Here is a 17,968-nt window from a genome sequence, read left to right on the forward strand (position 1 = left end):
CGCTGCCCTGTGCTCCAGCCTGCCCAGCAGCCCGGCTCCCTCCCCCGGTGCCCAGAGTGCTGCACACACTGCTAACCTTTCCTTTCCCAGGAGCCACAGGGCAGCCGGCAGAAGAGTAGGAAAGCTCAGCCAGGCCACCGGCCCTCGGCTGCCCCTCGCCTTTCTCTGCCCCGCGGCAGACTCCAGACGGCCAATGCCTCCGGTCCGGGCTGTGCCCAGCAGGGCTCCGCTTCCCCTCGGGAGCAGCCAGCTGCCGCTTGGGCTCTGAGAGCGGAGGATGTGCCCGGTGCCAGGAAGAGGCCTGCAGGGCCGGGCTGCCGCCTCCTGCAGCTACAAGGGTCCCCTGGCAGCCTGCCTGTGCCGAGGCTCAGGCTGCTCCGGGCTCTGCCGGGGCTCTGCTGCGGCTCCAGCCCGGGCAAGGCCGGGCCCGCTCTCACCTCACAGTCGCTGACAGCTCTGCACCGGAGGAGACCTTTCAGAGCACCCTCTCTGATCTTTCTGCTTTCTCAGCTGAGCAGGGCTCTCCTCCAGCCAAAGACATTGCACTTAGGGACACAAGTCCAAGTGGCAGGCGCCCAAATGCTCTCGGGTCACAGCTGAAGGCCTGCATCAGCACAGGGTGTTTGGACTGCCCCACTCCCCCTTTGGTTTTTCCTGCAAATGCCATTGCCCTTTCTGCCTCAAACAGAAGTACCACAGCAGGGCAAAAACAGACCAGTGGGCCGTATTCCAAAGGCAGCGTGGTCTGAAGAGGATGAATGAAGGAGAGCCTTCCCCACTTTCACACCGTGCCAAAGACTCCCTAAGTGTCCCTTTCCACCTTTAAGAAACAACAGGCAATTCAGAAGGAAACCTTGAGGTTATTCACGGAGTGAGAAAGAAGGGAATCTTCAAGGTGAGTTGTGGTTTCAGAAACTTTATTCATTTCCAATGCTACTGTTCCCTGTCCTATTAGACAATCCTACCCTAACACTAACCCTAACCCCGATCTACAATCCTAGTCGAAGTAAATGGTAATGGTCCTGATGTGATTATCACATTCTTCCTTCTCTTCCTTCTCCTTCCTTCTCCTTCCTCTTCTTCACTGAAACAATCAGTGGCACCAGGCTGGACGCAGGCTCAGCAAATGTTACAAATGGATGCTGCCCAAAGGAAAAAAAAAAAAAAATCAACAAAAACCAATGAACCATGAGTTTCCAAGCTCAGTATTTCACAGGATTCCTCTGGCTCCTAGAGAGATGCAGAAAGAGCTACTACTCTTAATTAATTGCTCTACTTCAATTCTTTTGCCATTAGATAAAACAGAACACCCCACCAAATTACGAACAGGGCGACAGAAAAAGCCAGAATACAGAACACCTGTCCTCTAGAGAAATGCGGAGAAATGCGGAGAGAGGTGGAGTTACTCAGCTTTGTGAAGAATAGGCCCCAGGGAGACTTTATTGCCACTTTCTGAGACTTCAGAGTGGCTTTGAAGAAAGTGGAGGACCTCTTTTTTTTTTTAGGGCCAGTTACAATAGAATATGGGCAAATATTTTTAAACAAAATGGGGATCAAGTCAGACTAGGTCTGAGGAAGAACTTGGTTACTCGCAGCATGGTGCAACCCTGGCACAGCTTGTCCCAAGAGCTTGTAGGTGCCCCATCCCTGCAGGTATTCCAGGTCAGGTGGGAAAGGGCTCTGAGCAACCTGATCTCTTTAAAGATGTCCCTGCTCATTGCAGGACACTTGGACCAGATGACCTTCACAGGGCCCTGCAAGCCCAGCCCAGACTAGGATTCTTCACCGTTTTCATTTGAACAGCACCAAGAGTGGAGGTGAGGAGGAACGGGGGCTCATCTGATGCCTCGGACCTCATTGGAGGAGGAGTCCATCCCTCGGACACTGTTTCACCTGCAGCCCCTTTACATTTTACCTGCAGGAGCTCCTTGGCAGACCAGCGCCGTGCCTGGTCTGTCTGCAGGCAGCAGCTCAGGAAGTCGCGCAGGCAAGGTGAAAATAGGTTGGGCTGCTGCAGCAGCTTTGGTGTCCCTCTTGTGGCTATCAGGAGTTGAGGCTGGGGAAAAGGAAACACGAGGCTCCAGTTGCTTCTTTCCCATCTGTAACTGCTCTCCCAGATCCCGTTGTTTAAGCTCCACTCTGCAGGGCAGTTTCTGCCCTGGCAGAGACCCAGAGATGACTTTCCTTTACCAACCAAAATCCCAAACCCCGATGCAGCCACAGCTTTTCCAGCCTTCAGCATTCAGATCTTGCCTTGGCAGCTGATTTCATTGACTGACCCAGTTGGTGGGAGCTACATCAGCAAAGCATGTTTCCTTCTCTGAGGATTTGCACCAGCTTGACAGGTTTTTCAGAAGAGAGACTCTGCTACACTAACTAACTCTACTATTTCCAAGGATTAGTACATGAAAGGCATCTCTGCAGTGCTTGTTGGTCCCTTAAGCACAGTGGTCATAAACCAAAACGCATTGAGCTTCTTTTGTCCTCTTCTAGAAAGCAGTGGTACGTGGAAGGCAAGAAAGGAAATCCGCCAGGTATTCCTCAGGTAAAGAAACAAACATTTGGAATCTCTTATTCAACACAGACACTTGAAGATGCCTGCACAAATGTATTGGGATGAAAATGCCTGCTTGGGCACACAGGAGCCACCCGCAGCTCTGTCTCTCAGCAGCAAGTTTCAGCTTCTTTATGGGGCAAAAGGAAATCTTTTCAAGGTCAAATCAGAAGAAGTGCCATCCCTATGGTCACCCTCTGCTCATTTGGATACTCAAGTCAATGCATTAATGGTGTCCCCATCGCAAAAAGTGTCGGGTAAGCAATGGGAGGTTTTGGCAGGCTCTCCAAGACACCAGGCTGCAGCCTGGTCTCCATAAAAATGCCCATCACAATACTAACAGCTCTGTGCTGGTGGCACTGAAATAGATGGTGACCGCAAAGACTTTGTTATTATCCTCTTCAACCCAGAGGAAAATTTCCAAGCCTAAAACAGCAAACACACTCCCTTTGAGTATAAATAATGATGTCAGCTTTCTTTCCTGCAGTCGGAGAAAAACACATCCTAAACTTACCCAGGCCACCCACACGCGTGACTGAGCAGTGTACAGATGATTTGAAAGCCTGAAAGTTTTGAAGACCCACAGGATTTGGAAAAGATGCTAGAGTATGGAGGACAATTGATGTGCTGTGGTTAATAAAAGAAAAAGAAAGCAAAACTGTGGGGGAAGATGAAACAGGAAAACCTTCTAAATATGATTGCCTGGCAAAAGATTTTTAGAATATGGAAACTATAAGCGAGATTGACATGAAAGCAAGCTTTGAGATAGTTACTAGCCTTAGTTACTGAACAACTGGAAAACAATGGTATGGCTGGCTGAAGGTTTTGATTAAACAATACCCTCTGCTTGCAGACAGGTCCAAGGGTCAGAGCAGACCCTACTAGCTTGGCAGAAGGGGTCCAAAGAGTAGTTTTTAGGGTTTAAAATGTAACACAGTATGGTAATGTAGTGATTCTTATAGGCGGTAGGTGAATGCTATAGGATTTGTATCTTGTACTAGATTGGTTAGTGAAAATTAGAACATTCAGCACAGAAGAAGATTTATTGTATTGTAAGGGGAACTTCCTCGCTTTTTCGGGTCTCTCTTTCAGACTCCCTATTCGGGCCTGCTCCGAGCTGAGGCTGGCAGCTCCAAACAGGGCCCCTGCACCCACGCCCTTTGCAGTAAACCAAAAGTTCCAAGACCTGGCTTCAAAGATCTCTCGTCTCCATCCACCCTGACCATCCTACCCACCGTCGCTCCTACACAAAACTACTTGGGCGTTGCTAAGGTGGTTGTTCTCTTTTCCTTTTGCTTTTCCTTTTCCTTTTTCTATAAAATTGAAAATGGGAAGGTCTAACCTCCATTTCTCAGGCTATTTAACAAATGTCTAACCTCTCCACTGAAAAATTCTTGTCCTTCAGAGACAGAGCTCCAGCAGGGTTCAAAAAGCAAATGAGAAATGCCAGGCACGACTGGAGGCCAAAATGGCAGGTTTCTGAACTGGTTAGGTTTGTGAACTGCCCCTTCCCTTCTGATGCAACCAAATCAACAGCAGATGCTGATGTGCTGCAGGGACATTTTTTAGAAGGGGACCTTGGTGGAAGTGGTGCCAGCAGATGGCAATGGGATTTTGTCCAGTGGCACACAGAACATGGGACAGGTGAGAAAGACAGCGGGATCAGTGAGTATTTGGACCTTACCAAAACAGGAGTTTCACTCCAGTAAGGAACTTCTTGTTCCACCATTTCGATGCCCACGATTCCAAAAGACCATATGTCCACCTTGGGGCCATATGCTTGACCTGTCACCACTTCAGGCGCCATCCACCCAGAAGTGCCGGCCACTGAGCTCCGTCTACTCTGCTCAGGGGTGTGCTGAGCAAAGAGGCCAAAGTCAGCTGTGGAGAAAAAAACATACCATGAAAGCCAGCTCAAGTTAGGAAATCAAGCAAAAGAGTTCCCCACTCTCAGTCTAAGAATGTGCTGTTGAATCTCCTGGAGAACTGTCCATGCTCAGTTTCCTTGGGGCTTTAGCCAAGGAAGTATGAAATTGGCCACTTCCAAAATATCCCGGGTTTTTTAGCGCTGCTCACAGCAGTGGCCTTTATTCCCCTGAAGCTTTACATTGTAGCTCCCTCCCTCTGGAAGGGACACACACTGAGCAACGCCACTCTTGACTTCTCCTGGTCCCTTATTTATACCTCTGTGCACGTTGCAACTGTGTCATCAGCTCACGGCGGGGGGCCCTGCACTGCCACCAGCACCATTTCTGGGGAGCTGGCAGTCGCTCAAAGCAGCCCCACACCCCACATCCCTGGAATGCTGCACCTGACCAAGAAGATACTGACCCAGCTTGACAGAGCCGTCGGTTCTGAGAAGGATGTTGCTGCTCCTCACGTCTCGGTGGATCACGTGGTTTGAGTGAAGAAAATCCAGTCCCTGCAGGCACTGAGAGAGAAAAGAGAAACAGGAGGGAAAAATTAGTGATGTGATTTCAACACGCAAGTAAGGAAACAGCTCTAAAGATTCCCTCTGCAGGGGAATGGCGAGTAATGGCAGAACACAGTGCCATTGAGAGGAAGAGCTTGCTGCTGCAACACTTGCAGAGCGGGACCTTTCTAAGGAAAGGCATGTCAGCTTTGGAAAGAGCAACAGCACCTGCTGTTGTAGACTGCCCCCTGCAAACCAGCCAGGATGACTGCTGCTGCAGTGGATGTGCTTTCTGCATGCCGAGGACAAAGGAGGGTTTTGCCAAGAAAGAAAAAGTCCCTCCCTTTGGTGTGAAGTGGATCGCTTTGGGGTGGGAGGCTGCATGACAACGGTTTTGCTGCTGGCCTCAGCACAGGCTTGGAAGTATCACATCAGTTACCTTCCTGTAGCAAAGAGCATCTTGGCTGCACTACTGTCCTTTTCAGCTAAGGACTGTTTGAGATGAGTCTCTTTTGCTTTGCCATTAGTTTCAAATCCTGCCAGCAGCACCTTTGCTTTTACAGGCAAGGAATGCAGCGCAGACAGGCTCCAGGCAAAGGTTTAGAGCGGCAAGGTGGAGAGCAGCAAATACAAATACACAAGAGAGAGTGAGAATACAACAGCAGAAGGTAAGAGTCCAGGAGCAGAGTACAGTGAGTGCAGGGGCACTGGCAGGCAGTGCCCTTGAGATGCTTTTGCTTGTCCCTAGCATACCAGCAACACGGCAACAAAGCTTGGAACACAAAATCACTCCTGTTCTGAGCCCTGTTTCCCAGACAATCCTGCCCAAGCCCTCGGCAGCACAGGTGGGATTGCTGACCTCCCGACTGATGGCTGCCATCTCTCTCTCAAACATGTGAGTCTTGCTGATGACGTCGCTCAGAGTGCCTCCGTCCATGTACTCCATGACCAGCCAGAGCTGCTCACCCACAAGGTAGCTGAAAGAAGGCACCAAGGGGTGGAGATGAACATGCATGTTTGAAAACAACAACGTTGCTGTTGGAAAACAAAAGGGTTATTTCCGAGTCCCTTTGTGACAAGGACAGAATAAAAGAATAGACATTCCCTCTCAGCTGTGCATTGTTTGCAATCTGTGCGGTCTCAAGGAGAAAGCTATAGCTGTGAAAAAGGAGACCTCTCAGATGGCCAGCAAGCGAAAAGTGCGGTTTAGTAACAGCCCAGATAAAAAACCTGTCCCACATGCTATTTCTGGAAATAAACACCTCATCTTCCTGGCATGCCCAGCAATGGAAAAGGGACAGCAATCCAAGGGAAATCCTCTCTAGGATGGTTTATCAGAACTTAAAAGGTGCTGAGAAAAATTTGAAAAAACCAAGCCTCAAAACAATGTGGAGGTAGTGAACTTACAGGGTATTGAATTAATAAGTAAGATAGGGCTGATCCAAGTTTTTGAAAAATTTTCAAACGGCATTTGCCAGGGTAGTTTAAGGCAGACCAAATGCACTCTCTTCCCATCCACTGGAGATAAGTAGCGAAATAATAATTAACCAGTAATTACCAGCTCTATTTTCTAAAAGTGACCAAAGTGGGTTTTTAACTTTGCATGCTTGCAGTACGTAAACAAACATCGCTGGGATAAAACAACAACCACTCACCTCTTTAAATAATTCACAATGCTTGGGTGCTTATTCATTTTCATGACCATGAGTTCATTAAAAGTTCCTTCCTTCCTGATCAGTCCTTGAAGATTCATTTTCTTTATGGCCACCTAAAATGATGTTGAAAATCAGTAACATTAAAAGCTGGTGGCATGAAAACAACTTCTCCCATGGAGTGAGTGATTTTGGAATGACACAGCCAAACTGGGCCCAACTGCCTTGTGATTAGGCATTGCAGTAATTAGGAAGTGACATTGCAACAGCCCATTTCTCTGCTTCCTTGGAGGCCAGTTACAGGACACGTGGCCACTGAGGTTTTGCCTTGTCCACTTGGTAACAGTGGTGTCTCAGCTACTACCCACAAAACTCTAACCATACTCTCTGCTTTTTTTTGTATGGGATTCACAAGAAGTAATCCATGCCTTAATACTCTGTGGATGCATCTTGGGCTATGGGCAGACTTTCAGATGCATTTGCTGGCAACCAGAAATGAGAATTCTGAAGCTGTAGCCCCAAAGAGCAGTGAGATGCTCAAAGGCACCACCTTTGTTTTAGCAATGGAGAGCGAATGAGCACATCCTGCTCTGAAAGGAACTGCTGCCCTCTGTACCTTCTTTCTGGCAGCTGAGAAGGACAAAGACTGTCCCAGCTGCAATTTGCACACTGGCACCAGTCTGTGTTTCTTGTGCCTTTGCTGCACAGCTCTACGCAAAGCTCCAGCCCCAGCTTATCAAAACACAGGGGAAAGCCCTCGCGTGCAGCAGAGTTTGTGGCAGCTGTTGACATTTACCTCTCCTCCTGTGGCAGTGTCGAGTGCTCTACACACATCTCCAAAAGTCCTAGGAACAAAATAGTAGCAAAGAAAGGAGAAGCCATTTAGATCTTGCAGTGAAAGCCAGCCCACAGAGATCTCTGCTGTAAATGCCTAAGACCTGCAGGACACTGGAAGCATGGACATGTCTTTGGCAATTCCTTCTGACCACATTTAAAAATTCTGATCAGCACTGACAATCTAACCCCAGCATCTGAATATGTTTGCAGCTTGTCTGACTTCACACTTGATGGATATTCCACCAGCAAAACAGCTGGCGCCTAGTTTTGTAAAATTAACACTGGTTGGACTCACCCACTGCCAATATTTTCCAGTTCAGTGTATTTTATAATGGGATTTTCCATCTCCACCATTCTCCCTGAGGGAAACAAAATGCAAGACGCTCACTTTAATGCAGAGATCCCAGTTTCCAGGAGATACAAAAGGCAGCCCCCCTGTCTGGAGCTCTGAGCCCTTTGTGGTCAGCTGGGTGACGACAACAACAACAACAACAACAACAACAACAACAACAGGAGCAGGAACAACGACAAGAAGACAGGCAGCTCTGCAGCGCAAGTGGCTGGCAGAGAGATTGATTTTCCAGAGTCCTTTGAAGAGAGATCTTGACAGCAGATACACAGGGAAGTACAGGGAGATATATTCAGAGAAGACAGAGACCGGAAGAGAACAGCTACCAAGGCAAGTAAGTTTGTCATCTAAAAACATTAAGGAGAGCTGGAAATAAGAGAGCATTTGTTTTCTTGGGAATAAACACTGTGAGATTCAACAAAAGGTTTCCTACTCGCTAAGATTAAATGCACCTTGATATCTAGAATCAATTCCTCTGAACAGATGCCAAAAGTTCAGAACAGGAGGAATATTGCCAAGTGTTCCCATCTTCTCCACCTTGCAGCAGGTTGCCAGAAGAATGCCTCTGTGTTTGTAAACCAGAGCAGCTCATGCTATAACTAATCCCAATGGGGCTTTCAGGACCAGTACCCTCACTCTTTATGAGCAGGGTGAGTTCAAAGATGCCCTTGCCTGTGCCCCTCATGGAGAACCACACTGCTTCTCTTCACCCTGACAGCGTGGATCAGTCACTCCCATTGGACTTGCCCTCTTGGCACCACACACGTCCCCATCTTCCCAACTCGGCATGGCAAGCAAGGGCAGAGAGGACAGCAGTGCTCCTCAGGTGTCAGCGTGACACACACAGCTGCCCAGAGGAGATGCTGACCCTCTTGTGAGTCCAGGCCATGCGACGCAGAAGCCGGCCCAGACAAGGAGCTGCTGGCTCAGGCAGCTCTGCGCTGCAGCGGCTGGGCAGCATCGGGACTCTCCTGGATAAGGAAAGCTCCAGCTTCTGCAGTCCCACCAGCCCTCAGGGCCAGGGCAGCTACCACAACAAGGCTGGCAAAGCCCAAGCATGAGCACTGACAGGCACTGACGGGAAGAAGCCAGAGCGAGCCTTTTTGTCCCAACAGGTGATGGCAGACACAGCATCAACTAGGCTCTGTTCTCAACCCGACCAGGGCTTATCTGAGAGCACAGCACTGGCAGCTGTTACGGGCAAGAAGCAGAATAAATGCCTTGTGCTGCAGAATCACAAAGGGCTTGATGTGTTCTCCTAGACACTGATCTGGGCAGGGGTTGTGCCAATGGCTAGGACTCAAGCAGTCACAGCCTTCTGCTGATCCAGGAGCAATCCCTGCTTCTGTCTTCGGCACAGAGGGAAGCCCAGGCAAACTCCAGCCAGTCCAAGCTGCCCTCAGAGGCAGCAGGAACACCCAGAGCACTCTCTCGCTGCCTCAGAGCACTGCCAGCACTTCCTGTGGGGAGTTCTAATGTCCCTGTGACACCAAACTGAGGAGGACACGTGCACACATTACACTGTCGCTCAGGTAAGAAAGACACCAGACGTACTCAGTAGCTCCAGGGAGGCATTGTTGATCTCCTGGTGCTGAGCAGCAGCTGGGTCAGCGCGGGAGGTGAACCAAGTGCCCCGGCTCCACTTCTCTGGCTGGGGAGCAAAGGCTCCTTGGGACGGCGCTGCTGCTGCTGCAGCAGGTTCAGTGACAGAGCCTGTGTAGATCTGAGACAGGAAGTGAGTTTGTGTCAGGAAGGTGGCTGGCAGAGATTGCCCCGAGATCCCATTTCAAATGCAAGCCCTTAGGAAGCTGCTGTCAGCCACACGCAGAGCTCTTCAACTGGACTGGTTTGGATGTCCACTTGTGAAACCACATGGTCAAAACCAAAGGCTGGTTGTTTTACTCAAGTTCATAGCCAGTTTCATGCTCTGAAGGATGACTGCAGCAATGACTGCTCCACTTCCTCCCAAGGACTCCTTCCCCCCTTCTAGGCCTGCAGACACGTTGCAGCTCCTCATTCTAATTCTACCTCCTTCCGTGGAATTCTCTTTTCCTGCACCATCCTCAGGATGTGCTTATTCTGCAGCATCTCTGGTTGGTACGGTTCCTGTGCCTCACGCCAGCCTCGGGGCTCTTGGTCGCCCGTCATTTCCTGGAAGTCTTCGCAGGCTGCCCGGTAGGATGGTGACACTTCCACCTCGAGTCAAAGAGAACAAAGCAGTTAGAGACTACAGCTTGTCCCCTTCAGCCAGAAGTCATCGACGGTGAGGAAAGGGAAGGAACAGGACAGGAGCAGATTCACAAGGGATACAGACAGCCTGTAGCTTGTCTTCCAAATCTATCTGAGTGACCATGTTCACCTGCAAAAACACCGCAAGAAACAAGGAGAGCTGGAAGAAGCCAGCAGTTTATTCAGGTAACTGCTGGCCACGTAGCCAAAGGAGTAATCCCACTCTCCAGAGCATCAGTTGAGATTCAGCAGGCCAGGAAGTGTCCTTCAGAGCAGCTGTGATAGAGGCCTCAGTGGGATGGTGCTCAGAGGCATCACTCCACCCACCTGCTGCTCTGTAGAGAAAAGGCAAGGAGGGCAGAAACCACCAGTCTGGTGACTGCAGTGGCTATTGCTATTTCACTCACTTGCTTTTCAAGAGCCTTTTGCTCCTGAAGGAGGAGATTAATTTTCTCTCTGATGATTTTCATTTTTTCATCTGTGCTCTTCTGCCTTGCCTTGATCATAGCCTCAGTTTCCTGGAGCTCTGCCCACAGCTCTTCAACAGTGTTCTGGAAAGAACAAGAGAGAGGATCTTTCAAGCATGGAGTGGCTGCCACTCTTTCACTCACCAGGTTTTGGTCATCACCCCTCTGCTGATGGAGATTCTTCTCCACTTGGATGCTTCTCATGTCATCCTGGTTCCTCTTCTTCACTTCCACGATGGCACTCCGAGCTTCGGGCAGCTCTGCTTGTGGCTCTGCCTTGATGCTCTGTACAGACAGATGCAGAGCAAGTGACTGGGAGCTGCCATGGGGCTCAGCTTTTTCCTCTTGCAGCCTCCAAATCACATTTATTCAGCCACTTCTTTCTGCTTCCCTACCCACATCTGCTTCCAATGAAACCCTCCTGTCCCCGTGCTGATCTCTGCAGATTCCAAGGCTCTGTGCTTTCAGTGCCTCTGGGACTCCTGGCCTCCTCAGTCCCAAGAGCTCTGTTTCATGCCCCTCTTCCTGCCCTTCTCTCTGACACCTGGCGAGTCAGGCTTACCTGGCCATTCTCCTGTGGCTCTTCCACCTGCTGCCTGAGCTGCTCTTCCTGCTCTCGGGCTGGGAACGGCTCTCCCTGAGTCTGGCATGGCATCTCTGATAACGCAAACTGCTGTAGCAGTCAGAGGCCCTGCAAGGCCTCCCTGGCGGATACCCGCCTCAGACAAGAAATGCAGAGTCATGGAGAGTGGACCAAAGCAGCCCCTCTTCCGCCCTCGGACCCTTGTTATCTCTCCGTAAGGCTATAGGTCGTATTCTCCTCAAGCCTGGCCGTTGGACAATTTCCAGCACCCCAGTAGCCTACTTAAATCCCCATCTCTGCCCAGTTCGGCAGAAGAGCTGTCACTGGAACACTTCACAGGACCCTGATAATAAAGACACCGCTGTGAAACTCTACACAGGCTTTTTCTCTCTCAATCCCTGCGTCTGCCGAGGCACCTTTGCAAGCTCAGAGCTGAAATCTCTAAGAGCTGAACTCGCAGAGCTGAAATCACTCAGTAGTGCTCGCTTAGGTTGCTTGCGGCTGGGAGCTAGCCCAAGGGACCCAGAGAGGTTGTGCCTCATCAGCACAGCGCTATCCGGGGCACCTACGGCGGCAGCTGCCCAGGGGGTCAGACCGACCCCCAGGGCTCCAGGCCGCGATAAAGAACCAATCAGGTTCTGGGTGAACTATCCTGCCTCTAAATGCATGACGTTCCTAATGAATCTCCCTTTATGCTTTCTGATCATAGGAGTCAATGTCACCTTTCTTCAGCCGTTCCTAACTCAACGGTGACAGTGTACCACAGGGAAATCTAGTCTTCAGTAAGAGCTGTGTGTAAGCTTTCATGGTGTCAGTTCATTGATTTGAGCATAATGCAAATACTAAGAGAATAAGGGGTGGAAAATGCCTTAGGCTGAAAAATGTGTCTGGGAGTATCTGCTAGAGGTAGGGCAATTATCTTCTGGGCCACCTGTTAAAACCAGGTGGGGCAGTTTCTTTATCTCTTCCCCAACCAATCCTCTCTCCAGAAAAAAAATCCTCTCTTTGTGGGCCATTGAATCTCACTGCATGACTGATAAAATTACATCATCCCATTGTGAGATGCTCTACCCAGGGGGAAGAGCCAAACATTCCTACCTAGATATAATCTGACATTTGGAACACCACAGCAGCCTTTTCCAACTAGATTCCCAGAAGAGCAGCTTTCTTTTCCATTGGATTGCCAGAAGAAGACCAAGCCCATCTGCACCACCACTAGACCTTCAGAGGAAGAATACACCCTTCTCCAGGATCACTGCTTCAACAGAACCACAGCTGTCACACCAAGAAGACTGCCGCCACCGTGTAATCGGACTGCTACCAACTCCCCGACCAACAGAGTGTCAGGTCATGTTCTGACTCTGTCAATAGATTTTTGTGTACTACTGAATTTGTATTTTAATTTTCCTAATAAAGAACTACTATTCCTACTCCCATATCTTTGCCTGAGAGCCCCTGAATTTCAAAATTATAGTAATTCAGAGAGAGGGAGTTTGCATTTTCCATTACAAGGGAGGCTCCTGCCTTCCTTAGCAGACACCTGTCTTTTCAAACCAAAACACAGGGCCATGACATTCCACAACAGGAATCACTGGTGTGCATTTCATGGACCACTCTCAATCCTATTAACGTATTGTAGTCCTGGTTTAAAATAGAAAGGTGTGAAACAACTTGGAGAGACAGAGACTAAAATGGCTTGTGGATTTTTTTTTAAAGAATGGGGAAAACTACCCAAAAGGTGTTGTTTTATAACATTTTAAAATATACTACATAAAAATTTAAAACTGCAATAAAAAAGAGTTAAATAAATGCTTTGGTATAAGAAGAATAATTAGAAACACAGAAATGTGAAGATATGAATGCACATTTTCATAAAAATATGAACTTACAAACAATATATACACTGAACTACAACACAAAGGTAGGTAAGACTGTACTTTATTTAGATCTTTTTGCATTGCTGAAGTATTTTTTTCTGAAGAGAAGCTAGTATTTTGATTAAGAAATCTGTCGCATCTAATTAAAGTTCTTGATTTCTTCTGGTGCTGGCTAAGATATCCCAGCTGGAAGGTCTGACTGAAGGCAAAGAACTGCTTCTGCGGGGTCTGAAACTGAAGGATGTGTTGACTGAAGACCCAGTACCAGCTCTATTCCCTGTCAGACTGGAGGACATGTTGCCTGAAGGCACGGTAAGAGCTCTGTTTCGTCTCATACGGGAGGATGCATCCATTGATGACCCAGTATTGGTTCTGGTTGGTATCAGGTTGATGACTCTGTCCATTGATGACCCACAACCTGTTCTGCCTGGTGTCACACTGGAGGGTGTGTTGGTTTCAGACACACTGTAGAATCTGCCTGGTGTCACACTGGAGGGTTTGCTGTTGTCAGAGACACTGTAGGTCCTGCCTGCTACCACAAGGGAGGGTACGTTGGTTCCAGATGCAGTAGAGGCTCTGTGGCTAGGCACTCTCCAGCGTGCTGGAACAAACAAAAGAATAATAAACAAATCAAGAGAGAATCTACGGTTGCTGTTAAGTACCTTGTCGTGGTTTGACATGGAAGTGATTTTTTTTTTTTTTTTTATTTCAGGAAGTTGGGTCAAACCAATCAGTGGTCAAGTTTGGATATTGGCACCTGAAGTGACCACTGAAGATAGGGATACGCCTCTGAGAACACACGGGGTTAAAAGCAAGAACTCCCAAGAGCTCGCTCTCTTTGGTTCCGGTCAGGGTGCTGTGCAGACCTCCCCTGTCCAGCCATGGGGCTGGGTGGGGGAGGGGTAGCCATGAGGCCTGGTCGAGGTGAGCCGAGGGGTAGAAGGACTGGAACCGAGCCAGCTCCTGTGGACGGAAGGGTGGAAAGAAGCGGAGATGTTTTAGTCATTCCCCACCTCAAGAGGGAAGAGATAGAGAGTCCTGACGGCACCTGTAACTTTGCCGGCGCGGAGGAGAAGGAGGGGGGGGGAAGGCGCCCAGCCTTGGCCTTGGGAATCGGCTGCTGGGCAGAGATATCAGCCGTCCAGGGAGTCTGAACTTTTAACCCTTTCCTGAGAAATGAAGGCTTTGTGAAATATTACTCCTCCTTGATTTGAAGTAGAAGAGAGACAGTCTGGGATCCGAGATGATGGAAGAAGAAATTCTCGAGTTGGAAGGAGATGATGGAGTGGCTTGTGGCTGGACTTCTCTTGTTAGCCATAGACTGAACCAAATTCTCCTAACAGAAGCTGCAATTAGGGTGGTGCGTTGGTGTGCCAGGAGACCTGTTTCAGTGATTACCAGCAGAGGAGTAGAGAGAAGGTGTGGAGAAGCCCTCTATCTTCAAGGAAGAAGAAGAGGAGAAGAAGACCTCTGTTCTTAGACCCTCAGCCCCAGGGGAAAATGGGGGGGACTGCAGTCCCAAAATGAGAAACTGAACTGTTGTCTCTTTTGGTCCACGGCAAAGCATCCTTAAAGGAGCCCTATGAGCAGTCTGTCCATGCACGGTGGTGAGAGCACTGTGACATGGAAAAGAGTGTCACCATGGCAGATTTTCTCCGGGCGGTTGCCATGTGTGACATGGAAACACAAGGGTGGCAATTGTGTTTCCTGGGCAGTCTGTGGCACAGGAGAGACTCCTGTCTCCCTTGAAAGATTGAGTATTTGAATATCTGAAGGGGAGCAACTTGATCAGGATCCTGGGTAGTGTCTCACTGTTAAGTTTGTTTAAAAATTAGGTGGGAGGAGGAGGGGTGTTTTGGAAGGTCTTCATCCATGATTTAGTGTTTGTAGTTTTTATAGTAGTAGTAGTTTAATAAAGTTCTTTCCTTAGTTACTAAGATGGGCCTGCTCTGCTCTGTTCCTGATCACATCTCACAGCAATTATTTTAAAAAGTATATTTTCATGGGGGCGCTGGCATCGCGCCAGTGTCAAACCATGACATGGAGGGATGTTGTGAAACGGAAAATACTCTCTGTTTGCGTTGCTTGTTCTGTGGGATTCACCAGCCCAGGCAATTTTCTCACAGCATCTGGTTCATTTTCCCTTGCCCACTACAGGTCACCTGAAGCATGTCTTCAGCGGTGCTGATCCTAAGGTGAGTGAGAAAGGAACATTTCATGTTCTTGGTGTTGAAGTATTGTAGAGTAAGCTGTGAGCTTAGCCAGAACAAGTAGACTGTACAGGGCCAGCCATGCAGGCCGACAGAAAATCCATTTTCATGCCTTCAACAACAAACACAAAGGCATATCTGGATATTTCCTAATTTCCATTTCAGAGCCTTGAATACCAACAAACACAGTTTGCAGAGACAACATTGCTTACTGACACCAGACAGGGATGAATACTTTAAATGAGGAATTTCCTGTAGAGTTGAATTAGCCCATTTTAATCAAGTCACAGTGACCTAGATTTTTATTCCTATCAAACTTCATGCTACTACCTGACAAGATGTGGTTGTAGAACTAGAAGGACAATGTAAAATTGTGGATGCTGTATTTGAAGTCAAACGGGCAACTCTGTGGTGGGGGAGCCCAGTGGGCCAAAAGGACCCAGGGGTGCCGGTCAAGAGCAGCTGAAGGTGGGCCAGCGCGTGGCCAGGTAGCCAAGAAGGCCAAGGGCATCCTGGCCTGTGCCAGCAACAGTGGGGCAGCAGGAGCAGGGCAGTGACCGTCCCCCTGGGCTGGGCAGCGCTGCGGGCACAGCTGGGAGTGCTGTGTCCAGTTGTGGGGCCCTGTGAAGCAGAAAGGCCTTGAGGGGCTGGAGCGCGTGCACAGGAGGACACGGGAGCTGGGGAAGGGTGTGGAGCGCAAGGCCAATGAGGAGGTGCTGAGGGAGCTTTAGCCTGGACAACGGGAGGCTCGTGAGGGACCTTCAGGACCACTTCCATAGATCCATACAGGACAGTGCTCACCACAAGGGCTGTTTCCCTGCCAAACATCCCCCCTCTGCATCCAAGTGATTCAGCCACCTGAGGAGGTGACATGATTGAGCCACCTGAGGAGCCCCAGATGACTAAAGCTCGAATCCACCAAATAGACGGGTCGGCACACGGAGCGCTGCAGTTCTCAGAGGTTTATTCAAGGCAGGAAAAGGCAGGAAAAGGTAAAAGGAGCAAAGGGAGACAACCTCTTGAGAGGGGAGCTGCCCTGAGTGCCTGCACTCCGAGGTCTGGGTGACCAGAGCCCTCGGAGACGCCCCCGAAGGACGGGATAGGGGTTATATCCGAGAGAGAGGAGGTGGGGTCGGGGTACATACCTCCAATGGGGTAAGATCTTGTGGGAGGGATAGGGATAGTACAAACCAATGGGAGATAAGGGAAGGAGTGGTTTCAAGGAGGGAACCAATAACAGAACTTAGAACAAAGAACTTTCCAGAACCTGGGATGGTACCATTGCTTAACTGACATTAACTGGGGAGGGTACACCAAATGATGGACATAGGGAACGGCGGGAATCTTATTACCATGCCCCTACACCACAGTAGTTTCCCATGGTAATCCCGGCAGATCTCTTCTGAGACCTCCTCCCACACTTGCTAGCTGTTGCTGTGGTAAGGGTTTTCCTTTTTATCTGTATTCCTTAGTAAACTATATGTTATACATGACAAGAATTCAGTACGAGATTTCATTCAGGATCAAGATTTCTGGTAATGGAAACAGTATGTAATGGTGTACTCAAAATTAATGTTATATTACTGAAAGGTTAAAAGTAACAGGATTGTCTCATTGTCATATTCACAGAGCTGGTTGTTTCAAGTGTTTTATTCAAAAGATTTCAAACCACAGGACTGTCCTGAGCAGAGGATAAAAATACGCATTTTCGGAAGAGTTGTATTAGTGGTTCCCTTATGAGATTAAATGTTTATTGCCTTGGTTGGCTTTGTATTTTTCCCAAAGCTGTTTGTATGTGTTTGGGAAGCAGGAGTGATCACCTGTATGTGATCCTGTTTACTCCATTGAGACAGCTTTGATTTTGCTTCCCAAAATGAAAAAGCAGAAGACTGTAGCAGGAACTAAGTAGAGGTAACATTTAATATATTGCTGTTGGTCCTCGCTATACCCATGCCAAAATTGTGTGAAAATGTCAGTGTGTTCTCTTCCCTTCGTTTTCCCTTCCTGCTCTCCTGGCCTATACAGTATTTTTTCATCTTTTATACCACTTTTATGTTCCCTGAATATGTTCTTTCCACTCTAGTCTGAGAATCTTATCTTGATCTCTGACTGTACTGTTACGGTTGTTTACATACTTTGTCCTCATGGCATTTGAGAAACAGCTTTCTATTAGCTTAACCAAAGTTTCTAAGTCACTTGTATGCACTAAAATTATGAAGAATTGAATTTTTACTGCATGCTTATTTATTTATAACCTGAATCAATTTATTATGCCACTGATTAAAATCACTGTAAAGAAATGAGGCATGGCTTGTGGAGTGTGACTGATGGAGCTGTAGGCCTATTTTGGCCAGCTATTTAATCATATATAACCCATGCAAAACAAATTTTTAAAGGAATTTAGAGTGTGTTGTGCTGCCTAGCCAACTGGACAGTTTTCTGTGTGCTGTGCAGCTGTGTGGGGGCACAGTTTGAATGCACATCAGAGTATTAACAAGGGAGAATGAATTGCATCCACTAAGAGCACAGAAATTTTTATCTGTGCCAGGTCAATGTTGTGGCCCCCACAGGACTGGGATTTATTCACATACTTTATAGGCATACTGTGTCTAATTAGATAAATTTGGTCAAATCACTTTTCTTACTCTGCTGTAAGATTATGCAATATTATGGCAGCAATTATTAGAAATGAACACAGGAATTTTGGAAAGCTGTGAGAATGAGCTCTGAGGCCTTGTTATCAGCTGCATGCAGCACTGCTACTGCACATGTGATGCATCTCTTTTGATTTGAACAT

The 17,968-nt window shown here is 48.3% G+C and overlaps 1 protein-coding gene across 1 annotated transcript; it reads right to left on the minus strand.

Annotated features, from left to right (window-relative positions):
• Positions 1–1,034: 1,034 nt before the first annotated feature.
• LOC137467701 (serine/threonine-protein kinase PAK 3-like) lies at positions 1,035–11,175 on the minus strand. Its single transcript, XM_068179137.1, has 12 exons — positions 11,064–11,175; positions 10,442–10,585; positions 9,834–10,001; positions 9,360–9,528; positions 7,752–7,815; positions 7,416–7,464; positions 6,623–6,735; positions 5,827–5,944; positions 4,886–4,985; positions 4,239–4,435; positions 1,916–2,056; positions 1,035–1,142 (listed from the first exon to the last, which is right to left on the minus strand). The coding sequence occupies exons 1-12, from the start codon at positions 11,154–11,156 to the stop codon at positions 1,035–1,037; spliced, it is 1,464 nt and encodes a 487-aa protein (XP_068035238.1). The 5' UTR covers positions 11,157–11,175.
• Between the last annotated feature and the right edge of the window lie 6,793 nt (positions 11,176–17,968).

Source organism: Anomalospiza imberbis, unplaced genomic scaffold, assembly GCF_031753505.1.
Source record: "Anomalospiza imberbis isolate Cuckoo-Finch-1a 21T00152 unplaced genomic scaffold, ASM3175350v1 scaffold_76, whole genome shotgun sequence".
NCBI classification, from domain to species: domain Eukaryota; kingdom Metazoa; phylum Chordata; class Aves; order Passeriformes; family Viduidae; genus Anomalospiza; species Anomalospiza imberbis.

Bases quoted from the DNA above. Each gene is read 5' to 3' on its own strand.
- LOC137467701 (XM_068179137.1), bottom strand. From the start codon at position 11,156: ATGCCATGCCAGACTCAGGGAGAGCCGTTCCCAGCCCGAGAGCAGGAA. The intron at 7,816-9,359 runs GTACGTCTGGTG...TGTTTCCCTCAG, and splicing joins TGCCTCCCTGGAGCTACTGA to GGAGAATGGTGGAGATGGAA. The intron at 7,465-7,751 runs GTGAGTCCAACC...TTTTGTTCCTAG, and splicing joins CTGGAAAATATTGGCAGTGG to GACTTTTGGAGATGTGTGTA.